Source organism: Diadema antillarum, unplaced genomic scaffold (genome assembly GCF_040938485.1).
Source record: "Diadema antillarum isolate AM-2024a unplaced genomic scaffold, OU_Dant_1.0 seq00002227_RagTag, whole genome shotgun sequence".
Classification (NCBI taxonomy): domain Eukaryota; kingdom Metazoa; phylum Echinodermata; class Echinoidea; order Diadematoida; family Diadematidae; genus Diadema; species Diadema antillarum.
The window spans coordinates 119,356-140,100 of NW_027272859.1; the positions used below are offsets into that span (position 1 = coordinate 119,356).

Below are 20,745 nucleotides of genomic sequence, written 5' to 3' on the forward strand. Positions count from 1 at the left end.
ACAGAACAAAACAAATGACCCCCTCCCCCCCCCAAAAAAAAAAAAAGAAGAAGAAGAAAAAGAAAGAAACAGAAACAGAAAACGGAGCATGCCTTGGAGAACTTTCAGTTTTCTGTTCCCTTTACAGATTTGATGCAAGGACTTGAATTGATCAAGAACATGATGCACTGTTTTATTGTACAATTTTTTTGTACATGGCATACTGATAAAACTTGTAGACACATGTACAGAAATGATCTGTCATGACATTTATGCCTTAGAACTTTGCAGTGTATGCAGTAAAGAGACAAGATTAATTCCCTTTGTGCTATACATTGTATCTGTTGGTCATGCGCAATCCTGCTGTGTCTGAAGTTCAGTTGAAAGAGATATTAACCTGTTGAAGACAAGTCCCAAGAATATTCGAGCAGGTTTGTATGGGGAATGTGTGTTTTAGCAAAATCAATCCATCCTTTATAACTGAGTAACCTGTAAAGACTCATTGATCATGATAGTTTTTCCTTTAAATTTTGGAGAATTTTGGCCCCAAATTGACTACACGTACATGTATATGCTAAAAAGGTAGTATCTGAAAAAGCTGCCAGTACCCTGCTCGCTTTCAAGTGATAATGACTATTACTGGCACACTTACCTTTCTTATTTCATAATGAAATAGTTCAGTTGCAAAGGTGTATACAGTCATCAAAATATTACCCATGCATCCCCACATCATGTTATGCAGCAGGAAAGGTACTTCATTATTGAAGCAACTGAAATGAACCACCACAATCTGATTATTAAAACCATGGATGATATCATTTCACTGTACCCTCGTAGGCCAGCCGTTCTGTCTGCAGACCGCCGTGTCCCCCTTGGGCAACGGGGCGGGAATGAGGTGTTGCTACAACGGAGACCAGTCCCTCATCCCTGGCTATGGAGCTGGAGTCTTCACCAGCAGCTTTGAGGAGCGCTACCAGTTCATCTGGGGCGTGTCCTTTGACATTGAGTTGTTCACAAACTGGTTTGGTATGCCACCTGTTACTGTCACACAGAATGTCCTGCTATTAAATCAATGCATTTCCTTTTAGCTCTGTTTTATGCATATCACGGAGTAGAAATTTTGATCATGTCATTGAATTTCTTAAATTTTACTTGTTTCAGGCTTCTTTGCAGCTGGGGTTTGTTTGTTTGTTTGTTTTTTGAGGGGGGGAGGCATATTTTCCTCCCTTGGACAAAATTTTTTTAGCAAAGCCCACACATATTGATCCTCTTACATCAACACAGAGGCTAATATGTACAAAGTGTAGTTTGACAGCTCCTAAAGTTGGCCGGCATTGGGTTTTAAAAGCTTTGTTGGACAGCATGCCATCAAAGCCAGTACAGATTTAGTGAAAAATTGTAGACATTCTGTATCCAAATTTGACAGCAATCCAAGTTAGTGCAATAATTACACACACACACACACACACACACACACACACACACACACACACACACACACACACAATGAATCTACATGTACAGGGCAATACAATAGTAACATTTTACCCTATATACAGGTGTACATGACTTAAAGGTTATGAGTCTCTTATTTATTGTTTTAAAAAAATCCAGATGTTAACTTTTAGTTCGTGAGAAGTAAAGATGCTCTGACTCGGACTTACTTTTTACAGGTTTAAAAAAAATGCTTGTGAGAAAAATTTGGAAAAACACCAGACTTGATATCTGTTGTTTTCTTGAAATCATGATATTCAAAGAGCATTTTTCAATCGTTGTGATTTGCTATTTGCTCCCTATGTCATGAAGTCAAGACATAATTTTTTTTTCATTCCTTTCTTGATCCTCACACAGTGTTTGACTTGTCCCCTCGCTACTTCTGTTGCCAAGCGGCCAATGATGAGGCTTTCTGCAACCTCTATGTTGAGAAGCGACCAGCAGGAAGCTGCGATGGCTACCTTCCACCAAACTCAGGTACAGCTCCAGAAGCTGTCTTTGGGAAAATAAATTAGTAGATCAAAGAAAGCTTTGGTTGTCACTGTAGATTCACGATTTTAAAGCTTTATTCTCATTTCACCTCATCGTGAAGACAGACAAACATTTGAGACACCTGGTAAAAACAGTAAGGGTTAGTTTCACAAGTGAAGGCATCGGTAGTTGAGTACAGACACAAAGGTAAGTGCAGTAATGTGGACTCTGCACATACATTTTGCAATTTGATTGATAAAGCATAATGGCTTTTATGTTATGTGTGTACAAGTAAAACCAAAGACTGAGAATTTTTACTTCAGGCCCGTGTATTGCATGGCAATTTGTACTCTCCCAGTGCATCATGAATTCTGCTCAGAAATTTTTACAGTGGAATATAAGCCAAGTAGAATAAATGAGATGTGATTCAAATTGTCAATCAGTTGCAATAAATGAGATGTGTGTGTAAAAAAGATGTAGGGAGTGTAGATACATTGCAGATAGTTAGATAGATTGATATAAAGAAAGATAGTTAGATACGTATAGATGGATAGATAGATAGGTAGATAGATATATAGATAGATAGATAGATACACGTGTAGATAGAGAGATAGACAGACAGATGTAGATAGATTGGTAGATAGATATACAAAGTAGATAGATAGATAGATAGATACAGATAGATAGATAGATAGATAGATAGATATACAAAGTAGATAGACAAACAGACAGCTAGATAGATAGATAGAGAGAGAAAGAGATAGAAAGATGGATGAATATGAAAGTGGACCTGCCGTATCACAAATTCGTGCAGGTTGGATGTTGGGTGACCCCCACATCACCACTTTGGATGGCTACGACTACACCTTCAACGGCCTCGGAGAGTACACCCTGGTCACTGTTCCGCAGATAAACGGCACTGCCGAACTGTTCACACTCCAGGGTCGTACCATGCGGGCCCTGGATGTCGAGACGCAGCAACTGTCCAAGGCGACGTTCTTCTCAGGTTTCGCCGCCCAGACTGTCAATTCAAGTCTCGTAAGTGGAACTCCTCTGCCTCAGAGATCTATAAAGAGATAATTCTTCACGTTTGTCATTTTACGAAAAGGATGGAACATGTTTGCTATGCCCATGATTACTTTGGGGAAAATGATGCTGTACTTTTGAAGATGTCAGTATGTTTTTTTCCAAATGATTATCCGGCCAAACTCCCTCCATTCGTATCCCGTTGAGGACGGTTTGATTTTGCTACAACATGCATTTCCCATTGACACTTGCCCGAGTATACTCGGGACTCGCCCTTAACCCTTTGAGAACGAGTCCCGCATATACTTGGGCAGGCATCTATGGGAAATTCGTGTTGTAGCAAAATCAAACTGTCCTTAATGGATGGAGGAGGGAACATTGAGGGAAATTAGTATTCTTGAAAGAAATACATACAGGTAGGAGGGGGATGTGTATTGTAGGTGTTGCACCGAACAAGCATTATGCTATGTTGAGTATGATTATTGAGTAATTTCTTCATTGTCCTAAATAGTAATCTAAGACAACTTTCCCCACACTTAACAATTTATTCTTTACATCCTTTCAATCAAATACTGGCAATGACAGCTTTGAGTAAAGCTTTGATGTATATTATTCTTTTGTCCATGTGTGCAAGTTACTTGCAAGAGCACAACTTCATCAATATTTTTACATGTATGACCTTTGGCACTCATTAATGCTTGTTTTGTCCTCGTGTGAATGAATTGGTCTACAGGTGGAGATGATACTCCTCGAGACGGGGACGGACTTTGATGTCTATGTAGATGGCGTGCTGTTCAACAAATCCTCTCTTGCTTCTGGTAACAAAAGGAAATATTTGTGTTTATAATATATTTATTTATTTATTCATTGATGAATGAAAAGCATTGCCTTCTGTGTAAAGTAGAAAAGTTTTGATTTGTGTTGTCATGTTTAGACATGTGTTCAGTGTTTTGTAAATGAAAATAAAAAAGTACCATGTGAGGAGGTCAGGGTTGTCGTCTGAATCATTCATATGTATGTTTGTTTGTTTGTTTGTATGTGTGTGTGCATGTGTGTGTTTGTGTGTCTCTAAGAGAGAGAGATAGACAGATAGATAGACTGGTAGAAAGACATCATCAGTGAATAGAAATACAAGAGAGAAGATATACTCTTTAAAGGGACTGTACAGTACTGGTTGAGGTGGGGATTCATGTTTTGAATATTCTTAAGTGAGATAATGAGAAACCTTTTACGAAATATGAAAGAGCATGTAATTTTAAGAAGTATTCAACGTTTATTTGATGAAAATTGGTTTTCAAATGGCTGAGATATCCAATAATAAAAGGCAACATGCCACAACTTTATTAGGATCTCTTTGTTTCACCTTGTTTTTGGATATCAAAACCGATTTTCATCAAATGATATTTTGATACCCTGTAGAATTGCATGCTCTTTGACATCTCATAGAGTGGTTTTTGAATATCTCGCAAAACATTAAAAGCTAAATCCTCACCTTGACCAGAACTGTACACACCCTTTAATGCCATTTAGTTTTGCAGGGCTTTTCTTTTTGCAAAATTTTTCAAGTTGGGTACTAATTGGGATGATAACAACACTCAAACAAATATCAACTCTGATGCGAACATAAGTGCTCTGTGCATGCGAACATTTTTCCATTCATTACCGTACTCTACGATTTCAAATTAACCACTGGCAAAATTGTCAGGAAGTCCCAATTCACACACAAAAAATGGAACACTACCTAGTGATCTATATAGGAAGATACTAGGAGATGAAGAAACAATCAACTGTTGTCTAGTAAAATTTTTGCCATTTCTTTATCAGGTCCATATGTCAGCGGGATGTTCTCACTGCAGCAGCGATTGGATAACGGCACGATTCGAATCGTAGCATACTGGCAAGAGAGTGGGTTGTCCATCAATGTGGGTGTCATCGAGGGCTTTCTGGACATCGTGTTTTCAGCTCCCGAAAGCTTCAAAACGGGAGTCACCAGAGGGCTCTTTGGTATGAGATCATCTCTTTTAACCCATTGAGGACGGTTTGATTGCGCTACAAAACGCATTTCCCGTAAACACTTGCCCGGGTATACTCGGGACTCGCTCTCAACGGGTTAATCTTTTTTCGATTTCAGGGCTTGGGAAATGCGTGTATTTATTTTGCTATTTATTGGGGGGAGGGGAAGGGTGGAGGAGAAGCAGAGGCAATGTGTGGTTTCATTTCATTGTAACTTGTTCCAGTGAATCTTTGCACCATCTATATGATAAATTTATATTTCAACTATACAAGTACATGTATATGGCATAATTAACAGAATAGTTACACACCAAAATCAGCCACAATTATTCATAATGTAAACATTATGAATAATTGTGGCTGTATTTGGTGTGTAGCCATGTAATTTTTTATTTACATGCTGATGGCTGTAATGGCTAAATGCTTTTGACTTGTGAAGAATTATTAGCTGACTTATAGTAAATTTGTGATATGTGTGTTGGACACCACTGTATAACTACACATATGTTGTCATAGATAATTAATGATTCAGATTTCTTGATATCTCAACTGATATATACTAGTGACAAAATAATTCAAGACGAAGGAGGCACATATTAAAAAAAAAATGAATCACACATATAAATGTGAGCATATGTAGGCATACATGTTTGCTGTTCCAGTGCAATATCACATCAATGCCTTTTGGATAACCCCTTCTTTGCAGGTGTTTGGGATGGAGACATTTCAAATGACTTTGTGAGAGCGGATGGATTGGTTCAGCCACCCACTGGGGCAGACGGCAATTACACCGATGCCGACCTATTTGAGTTTGGTGAAACATGTGAGTGTTACCATTTTTTTAAAGATACTTTGGACGCTTAGCCAATAATCCCGGTTTACTAAACTGTCCCTTGTGTGACCTACAGGTAGAAATTAATTGAGATTGAAAAATGCCCATGTCCAAACATTCAGACACAACTTTTAATGGCCTGTATAGTCTGATCGTCAAAGATAGATGATGATATTGGAGGGAGTTTCACTCCTTCACCGAGCTTGGTGATTTTGCAGCATCAAGAGACTACTCGTCTGTATGTTTAGACGTTGCAGTTAAAATATGACTGTATACATACATAAACATTCACGCACAAGAACTTAATATGCATTTGTATACATACAAGCAAACAAGTACATTATGTATCAGTGTTTTTTCATATGCACTACTTGTTTCCTTCTTTGCACACAGTACTATGCTGTTTGGTATCCCATTTGGTCTCTTCGGCATATGTCAATATTTGTTACACACCAACATGATGTTTGGTTTGTCTTTTATGATATCATACATATTCATAAACAGTCATATTCCTTTCATGGGTAGCCAACCTATGTACATGTAAATGCAGTGCATCAATTCGATACCGCTCTCACTGTTCCCAATTCCCAGGGCGCATCTCCGCCTCTGAGTCTCTCTTCGACTACGACCGTGGCAACCTGACCTGGGCAGCCTTCAACAACGCCTCCTTCACGCCGGTCTTCCTCGACGAGCTCATCGCCGAGACGGAGATGACGAACTCCACCCTTCTGGCGCTGGCCCGCGCCAGCTGCGGGGACAGTGAGGAATGCCTCTTTGACACGCTGGCCACCAAGGACCAGAATGTCGGCCTTTCCACCAAACAGACGGAAGAGAACTTCATCATTAACAACGACATGCTGCGTGAGACATCATTAAAATCCTTCTCCCCTCCCCCTAACCCTCTGTACTCTTGCGCACAAATCAGTGTGTGTCTGGCACCCCACTCATAAATTACAAGAACGACAATTTGCACTTTATGTTCTGGTTCATGACATTTGCTCTTGTGACGATTGTCCCCATTAAATATCTACACACAGAGCCAAACATGAATTCTACCCACAAGCATAACCCAAACCGCAATCCCAATCCTCATATCAAACTAAACCTAAAATGCTATCCCAGCCCTACCCTTAATCCTAAGTCCTCGGAGTAAATAAGACTGGAGCAATAACATTGTCGTAGAAGCAAATGTTGTGTCACTGATTTCTCCATTTTGCTAAGTTCTTCTGGTTATATCTCTTCCCAGAAGAGACAAGTATTGAGCTTGCTTACTAATCACTTGAAAATCTGAACATTTTAGCCATCTGTCTCTTATGACCATGTACCTCTCCATTAAGACCACCATATTTGTTTCTTTTCGGAGCATTTAACCCATTGAGGACGAGTCTGAGTGTGTTTTAACCTGTTCCGTGCGGGAACCTGGTGGCCTGTGTATCAAATCTATGGACATTTCAGAATTCAATATGGAACCGGTTAAGAAGGAAAGAGTTCTACCTCTCCTATCCACACAAAGGTGAATGAGTGTACGTTTGTTCTCTGTCATCCCACAGTAAACTTTCCACCAAACGTGACTGGCGTCCAGCCCACTCTGAACCTAGTCGTTGGGGACCAAGTCAACTTTACAGTGTCAGCAAGTGACCCAGAAGGCGGTGTTGTGACCTTTGACCTTCTGAATAACATAGATGGTGCCGTGATCAACGATTCTTGTAGGTTTTTTTCTTTTTCAATTTTTTGTCAACAAATCTGTTCTCTAAGAATAGGACATGTTATCAGTAAATGAAAAAATAATGTTTGGAGAATGAATATGCACATAGGACTGCATGTGAATCTTCCAAAAATATCTGTTTGATGTGAAATACCTATTGCACATTGCTAATATATTGCATACGCATGGTAAAAGTCACAGATGTTAGCATTAACTATCAGGAAGGTGCTGCAGTTGTTTGAAGCATTCATGATGCTTACAAGTATCATAAAACCAAAAGAAATGCAGTGTTTCTGGTGTGGTGAAAGCAATACGTATTTAACATGCACATCATGTAGAATATATTCATATCTTATGAAGATGTTGCATTGCTCAAACCATACATGGAAAAAACAAAACAGATGAAAATTTCCTAGCTGTAGCATTGACACTGTAAAAACAGAAATATTTGCGGCATGAAATTTTAGTAAATTGCCCCTAGCATTCAATTCATGTACTGTAGACAAGAACTTACCGGACAGTGCCTTTTGTGTGCATTTTAATTTCACAAATCTTAGCTCTTTTGAAATTTGTGTATGTGAAAATTTCTGGTTTTACAGTATGCAGATCTGAAGAAAATGAATGATGTGTAATGACATTCTTGATTCATGCAATGAAAGATGTGCATACTATTTCATACTGAGTTTATACCTAATTGAATAGAAATACAGTGGACTAAGATTTCATTTTTTTCAATACTTTTTTTTTTGTCATTTGTGTGAATTGACTACTATCATGACAAGACTGTAGTTTTTGAGGAATCAAAAATCATACTCTTTTTACCATTGTCATAGAAACCAACAAATGCTGAGGGTCAACTATTCTGTGTATTATCTGTCTTTTTTTTTAACAGCTGGAGTCTTCGTGTGGACTCCCCAATCTACTGACCTGGTCAGCCTGGTCATCCGGGCATCTGACGGTCAGCTCTTCTCCCAGGTCCAGCCGGTGGTCAAGGTGTGTGACTGCCAGAACAACGGCACCTGTTCCTATGACCAGTACACACAGAACTCGGACATTGTCAACAACAGGTTTGCGGTGAGTGATCGATGACTGTTACTGATGGTCATGGGGAGGGCATTATGATTGCAGATATGTGAGCACGTAGAGAAATGTTGTCAACACCTTAACCCGTTGCTTCCAAGATTACTCAAATTCCCATTACTTCAAAACAGAGAGCACCCGGTTCCTGTAGACAAAGGGTTAATACAATCTATTCCCGTTATAACGAAGTCCTATCGATCGGATAACAACAAAATTTTGTTGTAACCAAATGAATTGTGTAAAGATAGTAGAGATATATAGACCTCTTGGGATAGATATATTGGGACCCGAATTTTTCACTTTGTTGTGAGGAGAGTTTCGTTATAACCATTTTCTTATTAAGAATGGGAGTGTGTAATTGATTGTCCCACATGCAGTAGTGGCTTAGAAAATATTTTTGAAAAGTGACATGTTTGGTCATGGTTATCCACATGAAAAATTTGATTACTAAAGGTTGATTTATGGTATGTTTTTGATTACTACATGGATATTTTTTTTTCAGTCACTGTCAAAGATGAACAAACATGTGTATGAAGAGCCACAGGATGCTTGAAAACCTGCCCAAAGCATCATTTTAATTTGCCTGCATGGCGTGGATGGGATTACTCCATATTGAATACATGGAATGCGTGCACAAGTATGTGCATATTCATGCCTGCACAAACAATACATAAGACACACACGCACACATACATACATATATACACACATACATAAACAACACTAGTTGAGATTGCCACAAGCATGGTATTTACATGTACTTCATGCAGTTTTTATGGCTGACTCAAAACCATCACAGGTCAGTGTGATGGAATTGTGCATACATTGGACAAAAAGAAAAAAATAAATGAAGAATTTCAAATTGGTGTGGGCCCCCTAAAACAAACAAATAGTTTTGTTTTCTTACCGTGATATGCTATTTTATGATCTCAGAGCAAATTTTGAGCAGAGATATGAGCTTGTCATCTTTATCTTTTTACTCTGACAGGTCGTTGTGTGCGAGTGTTCTCCGGCATGGGGAGGAGACTTTTGCGAGCAGGACTTCGATGCCTGCGCCGATAACCCCTGCTTCCCTGGTATCACCTGCATTGACAACATAGCACCGGGCACCGGTAACCAGTGTGGGACTGGGGAGTGCCCAGAGGGACTGGTCGGCAATGGATTCAAATGTGCAGGTAGGAGGATATAGGTGATGGATAGCAGTCTCTACACGTATTGTGCCTTTCCATCACAAGTACTGTCGTGAGCTGGTTAACTAGGCAGTAAGTAAAAACAAAAACAAAACAAACAAACAGCAGCAACTAAAAAACCCTCCTACAAACTGTATTGGCCTCAAGATGGATGTAATGCTACCACATCATTGAAAAGTGAATTGATTATAATTTTTTCATTTCCCTCAGCCATAAAAAATGGCATCTTTATCACAAATTTTAATAACAAAATCATATGCAAAAGAAAAAGAAAACAAAAGACACTATTAGTTTTATGAATTGAAAAAAAAAAATATATATGTAATATATCATACCCGGTACTTAAACACCTCAGCTCATTAGGTTGTGTTCCATATCTGACCCGTTTTGTATCAGCTTCTGATTGTATTATGTTGACTATTATGTTTACATCTTTAAATAATGTATGAAGTCTTTCACAAACATGTAGGAACTCTTGTCTGCATGACTTTCGTATTGACATCCATTTCTTCATTCAGGAGATCATTAAGTTCATCAGAACATGTCACTGACATTGGCACAATTTAGCACCAGCTACAAGCTGTATGCTTTTTCAGCTGGAAGTACTGTACAACATACGGTGTATTAATTCTCTTCCTCTTCCCCTGCCACCATTTCTACTTTGTTTCCCCTGACGAAAAGACTTTGACGAGTGTGTCGAATGGGCCAACCGTTCAGAAGCGGACGGCGGACCAGCCTGCCAGCAGATTTGCACCAACTTACTCTATTCGTACGAGTGCGGCTGCTTTGACGGGTTTTCCCTCCTCCCAGACATGAGATCCTGTTTAGGTGAGGAAAAACATAAGCAATTGCTTTTCTTTTTCTTTTTCTCATCTTTTTGTACACACGATATTTGTCTGTGACTATCAATCAAGAATATGCCATTATCATAACGTACCAGCATGTTTAGTATCCAGTCACCAAGAGCACATTATTTTATTATGTCGCTTGCATCTAGCATACGCGTACTTCACCTCACTTTCCTGAACTCATTTCTCTTTCGTGTGAGGTTGACATAAGCCATTTTATACGTTGCACCTTGAAAGATATGTATGTGGTAAATATGTCGTCAGTTATGTCTGAGAAATCCTGACATTATTTGAAATGATAAACTCTGACAAGTACTCTGTTGAAGGGACAATTACAGACCAATTTAGAATTAGTCTGAAAAGAAATGTAGATTTTAAAAAACAAAAACACGACAGTGAAATTTTGATCAAATTCAGACAAAAATCAAAGGAAGTTATAACATTGTGAAGTTTAGATACTCTTCACGAAACAGTTCTTGAACAGTCAATATCAATGTGCAAGTGAGTGAGTTTATGATGTCATCGCTTTACAACTTGCCGTGTATTATATGTTGTCTCCAGAATGAAAATTGCTAAAACTTGTAGTTTTGAAAGTGATAACACTTCTCTATTCTATTGCGTAATACTCGTGAGATATTACGTCAGGAGAGAGCCCGCCATGTGTGCATGCGCAGTAGAACCAATACGTCATCGTGCATGCTGAGATTCGGACGGAGGATTTTATCCCTCCGTTTTTTCTGGCATTTTTCTTCGGATTTTGCCTATCTAGTGAATGTGTTTTGGGGTAAAATTGCTCCAAGACACTAGAACTGTACCCTGCTATTGGGCAGACAAAACAGTTTTCGAGCATCGAAAGCAGTTTCGAGTATCAAATCATGGATTCATCGGTTTCGCCGATCTCGGTGAAAGAGAAATTTCGCGCTGCCGCTCCACGTGAGCCCACGGCAGCTTCACACGCCGCCACGGGCGGACAACCAGCCGCCGCACAGGGGAAGCTCACAGAGCTGTGTGCCCCTACGGCTACACTAGATGGCGGGAAATCGAAACCTGCTCAGCGCACAGCGCAAGTAAAGAAGAGCAAACCTACAAATCCGGCAAAAACCCAGTCATCGACAAGCTCCGATGTGAACACTAGACTGAGTAAATTGGAAGACTTGCTGGAGTCAGTTATTCAGCGATTACCGGCGGAAAATCGTACTGCAAACTCTACAGGAGTATTGCATACGTCTGCAGTTACACCGCAGCCACGGGCTGCACACACTACCGATGATACGTATTCACATACGAGTACACAGCAGCCATACAGTGGCGAGCATTGTGAATACACGGGCGCCGGTATGGGGCAAACGCATTCAATCGCGGATGACGAGGAATGCTACCCAATCATGCCAGACGAAGTTCCACATATTGCGGCGAAGTTCGCAGTGAACGCAGATATCGGGGAACCGATAGAGGAAGAAATTGCTCAGTCAGCTACATATTTGCTCACACATCAACTGGAAAACAAAGCACTAGAGGAGACAGCAGCTAAATATGCTCTGCCCAGTAACTGCCAAGCTATGGATTCCCCAAAAGTGAACCCCTTCATTTGGGACAATCTTCCGACACATACAAAGTCAAGAGACTTGAAACTACAAAAAATTCAGAAATCAATGACAAAGGGCATTAATGCCTTTGTCCGTTCACTTCCATCGGGCAACATCACGGACCCACAACAAGATGCGCTGGCCCTACTTTGCAGTTCTTCTTTTGAGTTGAATTGCTTACGACGTGAGCTAATCAAACCAGACCTAGACTCAAGATGTGCCAGGCTGTGCAAGCCAGAGAATATGGTTGGTACTACCAACAAACTACTGTTTGGCGACAACCTCAGCAAGAAGGTTAAGGACCTTATGGAAGAACAGAAAGTTACGGCAGGGGTGATGAAGGGACAAAGAAAGAGCTACTCAAGCCCACATCCCTACAGGGGATTTAGGCCCTCGCCGGGGTTCGCTAGTGCTACCCACCGAAGCTACAAGGAAGCAGGCTGGTCCAGATCTCGTGCCCCTGCCACTGCGACTCGGCCTTTTTCTGGTACTGGTGACCGGCCTTTTTTAGAGCGGAACCCGAGGCAGTACCGCCAGAGCCAAGCACAAGGCAACAAGAAGCCACTGCCTCCAGCGCCTCACACACAACGGAAACGCTAAGCCTTACAGAGGTGAGAGATGAAATAACTCTAGAAACCCCACATGATTCTCCCAAAGTTGGAGGTCGACTGTATGCCTTTCAGGATAATTGGCGAGCTGTTACATCTGACCCATCTATTTTAGAGGTCATAAATGGTTACAAACTAGAATTTGCGGCCACGTTGCCACCATCCAGAAACAAACCCCCAAGAAGCTACAGGCTTTCTGAAACTGATAGAAGAGCTCTATCTATTGAGATTAATAAACTGTCTGAAAAGGGGGTCATTGAAAAATGCTCCAGAGAAACAGGAGACTTTGTCTCTAATATTTTCTCAAGACCTAAGAAAAATGGAGGTACACGCCTCATACTAGATTTAACAGATCTGAATAAGTATTTACCTTACCAACATTTCAAAATGGAAAATATCCATACTGCCTCACAGCTCTTGTCAAGAAATGCCTACATGGCATCAGTCGACCTCCAGGATGCATATTATGCAGTCCCAATCCACCCATCTCACAGAAAATTCTTCAAATTTATTTGGGAAGGCCAGTATTGGCAATATAAGGCCCTGCCTAATGGCTTGAGCACTGCTCCTCGATTATTCACGAAATTGTTGAAACCTCTCTTGGCAATGTTAAGGCAGCAAGGCCACACTGTGGTTTGTTATCTAGATGATACACTCATTATTGGGGACACAGTAGAACAGACAAAGAACTCTGTTAAAGCAGTCACTCAGGGCTTCGAAAGCCTAGGATTTCTAGTACACCCAGACAAGTCTGTACTACAGCCACAAAAAGTGATCCAATTTTTGGGCTTTATCTTGAACTCGGAAGACATGACTCTTCGATTGCCAGAGGCAAAAATGCATGAAATTAAGATGCTCTGCTCAGAGCTCAGATTAAGCTCGAGCACTACAATTAGGCAAGTTGCCAAAGTGATCGGAAAGCTGGTGGCAGCCTCGCCAGCAGTCCAGTATGGGCCTTTGTTTTATAGGGCCACAGAGAAAGAGAAAGTTGTTGCCTTAAGATTGCACAGAGGTCACTTTGACAGGAGAATGTCGTTATCACATGAATCTAAACAAGAACTCAATTGGTGGGTTTCCAATGTCCAGTCGGCATTCATGCCACTAAGAAGACCCAATCCGTCTGTTGAAATTCGTACAGACGCAAGTGGTAGTGGTTGGGGTGCCACTGACCTACACAATTCCACAGGGGGTAGGTGGAATGAAGAAGAGTTAAGATATGTCAAAGACAGTAAGATAAATTATCTTGAACTACTAGCCGTAAAATTTGGGCTGCAATCACTATGTAGTAGAGCTAACGATGAGCACATTCTCATCCGCACGGATAACACCACTGCAGTTTCCTACATAAACAACATGGGAGGAATGAAATCAGTGGAATGTAATAACATTACGAGAGACATTTGGATGTGGTGTATTGATCACAATGTGTGGATAACGGCATCACATTTACCAGGCAAACTAAACGAAGAAGCAGATCGCTTGTCTAGAAAGTTTGATGACAGGACAGAATGGATGCTTGACAGGGACATTTTTCAATCCATCACTGCTAGATTTGGAGAACCTGAAATTGATTTATTCGCATCTAGACTGAATAAGCAAGTACAGAATTATGTTTCATGGTTACCTGACCCAGAAGCAGTGTCAGTCGATGCATTCACTCTCAATTGGAATGGATTGAAATTCTACGCATTTCCCCCATTTTGTCTGATTGCAAAATGCCTGCAAAAAATAAGGGAGGATAATGCAGATGGAATAATCATTGTACCCAACTGGCCCAGTCAAGCATGGTTTCCCCTCTTGCGAGAAATGACAATTGGGAAACCTATGTTGCTTCACAGGAGCAAGACACTCCTAACACTCCCAAATTTGAACACACCACATCCCTTACATGCAACTCTTGATCTTATTTGTTGCAGGCTATGTGCACACCACTAGAGCACCAAGGCATTTCGAGGGACATCATTAACATCATGGCTGCTTCTTGGAGAGATTCCACCAAGGCGCAATACAATATCTACATTAAAAAATGGTACCAGTTTTGCCGTGAGAACAATATCGACTGCTACTATGCAGATGTTACGGATGTCCTCAAATTCCTCAGTAAACTCTATCATGTGGAACATGCAGCTTACAGCACCATAAACCAAGCTCGCAGTGCTTTATCATCTTTCTTGACACTAACTGACGCTTCGTGTACAGTTGGTACACATCGCTTAGTCTGTCGGTTCCTGAAAGGAGTTTTTCACCTACGGACTCCCTTGCCCAGATACAAAGAAATCTGGGATGTTGGTCCTGTTTTTAGATTGTTGCGTATTATGTCACCAGCAAAGTCGCTGTCTCTGAAGAAATTAACATTAAAACTGTGCATGATCATTGCTTTGACTTCAGCGCAAAGGATTCAGTCTCTGAAATTCATGGATCTTGATCATTTACAATTGAGAAACAGTTCAATTACTTTTCACTTTGAAAAACTGATCAAACAGAACCGACCAGGGAATGTTGGGTTTTCGGTTACCCTGGAATCTTATCCTCCAGACAGACGCCTGTGCGTAGTAAGGTACCTCAGAGAGTATATCGAGAGAACAAGTATGCTCAGGGGGGATGAACGACAGCTATTCATCAGCTACAAGAAACCCCACAAAAGGGTATCATCACAAACTATTGCTCGTTGGCTGAAGGAAGTGCTTACATCAGCAGGTATCAACACTGATAAGTACAAAGCGCATAGCACTCGAGCAGCATCAACTTCAGCCGCGACCAGGGGTGATGTACCAGTGACTGCAGTACTTGAACAGGCTGGATGGTCAAACGAACGAACGTTTCGACGTTTCTACAATAAGCCAAAAGACGCCAAAATGAGCTTTTCGCAGGCTGTCACTCGTGTAGCAGAATACTAATGACCTCTTGGTAGGTGCTTCAGTTATTCACATAACTTATGTTATGTCTGGGGGAAAAATGTATCGTCACAGGCTTTAAAGTCTCCTGACGTAATATCTCACGAGTATTACGCAATAGAATAGAAAGATTAAACGAGAACTTACCTGTTCGAAGCTTTAATCTCGATTCTATTAAGTAATAGGAGGGTGATATTACGTCCCCTCCACACCCACCCTGCGGTTCTAACAGGAGTGTAAGTCGGCATTGTTTCGAACAGGATTGCAAGTTCCCGTTATCTTTCATCTAGTGACAATCCATTTTTCACTCTTCGAAAATTGGTTCTACTGCGCATGCACACATGGCGGGCTCTCTCCTGACGTAATATCACCCTCCTATTACTTAATAGAATCGAGATTAAAGCTTCGAACAGGTAAGTTCTCGTTTAATCTTTCTATTTTACAAAATTGTCTTTAACAAGTCCCTATTTGCTAATAATCATCCTCGCAAAATACAGAGTGTACAAAGTAATCCTGATGCGCTGAAACTGATGTTAGCTCAGACAGAGACTCCAACTCTCCCGTTCTCGACGGGAGATCTCCCGCCGAAAACCCAGTTTTGCAAAATCTCCCGTTCTCCCGCTGGAGATTTGATTTCTCCCGCCCTGGCTCTGTGTCTCCCGGTGGAGAGGATTTCTTACTTATTGCTATCGTATGTTGAAAAAATAAGCCTTAGATAGCACCAGAGAACATCTAGAACCCTAGGAACTTCGCGCTTCGCACACATCAACTCGGAGTCTCCCGTTTGCTAGGGGTTTCTGGCGGGAGAATCTCCAGATCAGAAGGTGCTTGGGGTTGGAGTCTCTGGCTCAGATATTGCATGACCATGCAATAATAGTATGCCAAATGATTTCACCTTGTGCATGCAGATATCGATGAGTGTGACATTGAAACGGACCAGTGTGACAATAACGCGGACTGCGCCAATACTCTGGGATCGTACACCTGCACTTGCAGGACTGGCTACGTGGGAGATGGTTTCGTGTGTGATGGTAAGTAGAGTTGGGGAACATAACACTTGAATCTGATGATGTTAAAATGGCAGAGACCAAAGAAAAAGTGCATTCACACAATAACTTGAAACTGTTGACCAAAAAATATTTCTCTCCCACCCCCACCCCCCCCCCCCCCCTATCTGTTTGTCTTCCGAGAGTTCAGAGGGAGTTGAATAGCCACGTTGGTGTTGATTAGGTGAAAGGTGATTTTGATATCGTAATGTCTCAAACGTTGAGAAAAGATGCACATTATAGGCATTTTTTTTCTCCGTTTTAGAAAATAGATTCATGAAGATGGAGAAGATGGTGTCAAGTCTTAAATAAAACAAAGAAATTTATCTGCTAGTGAAAATGTACTTTCTGCTATTTGTGCATGAAGACTTATTCTGTGCATTTGTAAGCTTTGTGCGAAGGTTTTTTTTTTCTTGACTTCCAGAAAATAGGTACATGTATGTAGGAAAATAGGAGCTGTCAACATTCCACAAAAGAACCAATCAATCTGATTGTTCTTTTAACTTTTGGCTGACACTTCGATATCTAAATGCAAAATCATTGTTGTTTTGTTTTTACTCATTACATTGTATATGTGATTGATATATTCACACCCATGTCCTTGTCCACTACACTAGAAATTGATGAATGTCTTGAGCAAGTTTGTGACCCGAATGCTGACTGCACAAACATTCCTGGATCTTTCATCTGCAATTGTATCGCTGGCTATGAGGGTGATGGCCTTGTGTGCTCTGGTAAGTGATACAGGATGGTAAGAGTTTCTTTCTGTTGTGCCTCTTGTAAGCTCTAAGAGGAGCAATCTTGCTGAAACTCATCTGATACTTAAGTTTGCTGTCTTATGTTTTCAGTTTTATGCACACGTCTGATATGGGGTTTAGATTTGCTTTTCTTTTCTGGTTTCTTTCTGCACTGAAGGAACAAAGCAAATCCATTTTGTGACATTTATGCTTTTTACATGTATATATAATGGAATATGAGGAACATTCTCTTGAAACTTAAAAACAAATGGACTATTGAAATCAATTCAACGACTATTTCAGCTTATGATGTGATGTGTCATGTTAAAATCAAGTAGTGACAACAAGTTGAACTTGTGAGAAAACATGTATGTTTGACTTTTATCTTCATAAGTGATGAGTAACAGGACTGTATTGCTCAGATAGAAAAGGAAACACAGAAGAGTGGTAAGTATCATGTAAGATCAGATGAAGTTTCATTAAAAGAAACATACTTTCAGAAAAACCTGGAAAATAAACTTTTCAATCTTGATGTAGCAGTGGTTGTGCATTAGCTGTATCTCCATTCAGCCACAGATTGCTGGTATAACTTCAAGAATTTTGTTGATTTGTCCTCTAAAGATATCGACGAGTGTGCCCGCAATGTAGACAACTGCGACGCCAATGCCGTCTGCACCAACACCCTTGGTTCGTTCGTCTGCGTCTGTGCAGCGGGCTACGCTGGGGACGGCGTGACGTGTGAGAATGTCAACGAGTGTTTGCTGGGCACGGACCAGTGCCACACGAGAGCTACATGTGAGGATACGGATGGGAGCTATGTGTGCGCCTGCGCTAGTGGCCTCGCGGGGGACGGAATCACCTGTGAAGGTAGGTTGCATACTGTAAAAGTGGAAATTTTCACGGTGTTGAATTTTTGCGCATTTCGCGCAACCAGAAACTACCACGAAAATAAAAGCACACGAATATTCTTGCTAGCCATATGTTCCTGTGCGTGATGTCTTGATTCCGCGGAATTAAACACACGCGAAATTCTTCTTACCCGGCCAAGCGCGAAAATTAGTTGCACGAAAATATCCACTTTTACAGTATGTACATATGTTGGGTATCGTGGAGGGACTTTGCTCGCCAAAGGTCGTTCTGCTAAGTTTTCCATTTCTGAATTATGTCAGAGAAATTGTAGTACAAAAGCTATTTCATGGAAAAATTTTGACAGAATGGTTGCAGTACTGCATTGAATTTTGCTCATATTGCATCCATGATAGTAATATACCTGTGAAATTTTCATTGTCTACTCTTCAGTTTTGTATAATGCAATGATCTCTAGACATCAAATGCTATGCTTTTTGAAATATTTCTGTGCCATGTTCACCCACTTGACACTCTCAAAGGCTTGCAAACTTCGCATGATTTACTCAGTTGCACAACCATGCTCAAACCAATTCGTTTTGAATACTGACCATTCGAAAGGCAGCATTGTCATAAAATTTATATCACAGCAAAGCTTGCAATTCTCTCTACAATTTTGCTGGACTATGTTTGAAACATAAGTGCTTCTATAAAATGTTACATAGCAATGAAAGTCAGAATGTTTTCCAAAAGAGCTCATGCCTTGCAGTCTCAGAATCATATGGCACGCAGGGGGTTTACTCCTGGGCACTCAAAGAGTTCAATCAAGAATCTATCTCATGATTCATTGCGTGACAGATGTCGATGAGTGTGCCACCGGCGATAACTTGTGTCCGGCCGATTCCAGCACCTGCTTCAACCTCCAGGGCTCCTACGAGTGCCGCTGCGTGGCTGGATACACGGGCAGTGGATTCACCTGTGAAGGTATGAGGAATATGTTGTGTATTTACTTTCCCCAGAAGATGTGATACCTTGTCATGCATTATTTATGATCTTGTTAACAAAACAAAAAAAAAACAATTTCATCACAAAATTGTCATTTTGTGATGAAAGAGACCATGCTACACTTGCCTCCCCCCCCCCATACTTAATCTATAATCTTATCCTGAACTTATGGCTTACTGTCTGAACGTTACTATTGTGATGCTCGTACTTAATGAATATGGTATGAAAGGCATGCAGATATGATCACAGCTCGTTATTCACTGCATTTAAAACAAATGTAAGTGCCGCAAGAAGAAAAAATCCTGCACAATTGATTTTTTTTTCATGCATGTGTGCCAGGCTGAATTCAGTGAACACTGAATTTTTTATTATTTCACAGATGAGGGGTTTTTTGTTGTTGTTGAAGACCTAAATCAATTTTCCTTTTACAAAAGTGATCAAATTTCTGTGCTATGATGTACTTAAGATTTACAGTAGTACATGAAGATTTAAAGCCACTAAAATAAGAGCAAATATTCTTGCATAAACAATTTTGTATTTGTTCAAAGGAACCATGTAATTCAACTTTTGAACTCTTTCCCCTCTTTTCCTCACTTTTCTTGTGAATGTTACCAACTTGATATTATACAACATTTTCCCTCTCTTTGAACTATTGCAGATGTGAATGAGTGTCGGTCCAATGTGTCTGTGTGTTCTGTGAATGCCCTGTGTCAGAACACAGCAGGTTCCTTCAGCTGCCAGTGCAAGGCTGGCTACGCCGGGGACGGCGTCACTTGCATCGGTGAGCAACGTTTGTGGAGATGGTCTGAAAATGTCAACTTCTGTCTTATGAGACTATTGGAGCTGCAATGTATAGTCTGGATGGTGACTACACATCAGGATTTATGATACTGGCAATATTCTCAAGCAAAAATCTGGTATTTTTCACTGCATCCTATAATTTTGTGGATCATTTTAGGTGCTTTCAGCATGCATTCAACATTTGATAAGGTGACTATGTCTTGTTTCATGAAAACAGAGGTTTTCCTTAGAAATTCATACAGCTCTGTATGTAAAGACTTCTAATTTGCCTTTATGTTTTATGTTTGAAAAGTGGCACACTCTAAGTTCATTTATTAAAGAGGAAAATGCAAATATTTGTCAGTGTGATTCAGACTTTTCGTACAAACTCTTGCACATCTCCAGACATCGATGAGTGTGCTACTGGACAGAGTGACTGCAACACAACCTACGGGATCTGCAGCAACACACAGGGCTCTTACACCTGCAGCTGCCTGTCTGGCTTCTCTGGGGATGGGAGAGACTGCGCAGGTATTCACTTCAAGTCAACTTCGTTTTATTTTCTTATTTCTCGTAATGGTTTACATTTGTACAACCGAAAATGA

General features: G+C 40.6%; 1 protein-coding gene across 1 annotated transcript in view; it reads left to right on the forward strand.

Moving 5' to 3' along the window:
- LOC139714301 (uncharacterized) overlaps positions 1-20,745 on the forward strand; it is a 66,524-nt gene that overhangs the window by 23,224 nt on the left and 22,555 nt on the right. The window contains exons 20-36 of the mRNA XM_071626016.1: positions 817-1,005; positions 1,831-1,950; positions 2,759-2,982; positions 3,704-3,788; positions 4,795-4,974; positions 5,690-5,806; positions 6,407-6,676; positions 7,366-7,521; positions 8,413-8,594; positions 9,589-9,775; positions 10,472-10,618; positions 16,635-16,757; positions 17,390-17,506; positions 18,131-18,376; positions 19,214-19,339; positions 20,019-20,141; positions 20,546-20,671. Coding sequence (XP_071482117.1) covers positions 817-1,005; positions 1,831-1,950; positions 2,759-2,982; positions 3,704-3,788; positions 4,795-4,974; positions 5,690-5,806; positions 6,407-6,676; positions 7,366-7,521; positions 8,413-8,594; positions 9,589-9,775; positions 10,472-10,618; positions 16,635-16,757; positions 17,390-17,506; positions 18,131-18,376; positions 19,214-19,339; positions 20,019-20,141; positions 20,546-20,671 — 2,718 coding nt within the window. The remainder of the gene's footprint in view (positions 1-816; positions 1,006-1,830; positions 1,951-2,758; positions 2,983-3,703; positions 3,789-4,794; positions 4,975-5,689; positions 5,807-6,406; positions 6,677-7,365; positions 7,522-8,412; positions 8,595-9,588; positions 9,776-10,471; positions 10,619-16,634; positions 16,758-17,389; positions 17,507-18,130; positions 18,377-19,213; positions 19,340-20,018; positions 20,142-20,545; positions 20,672-20,745) is intronic.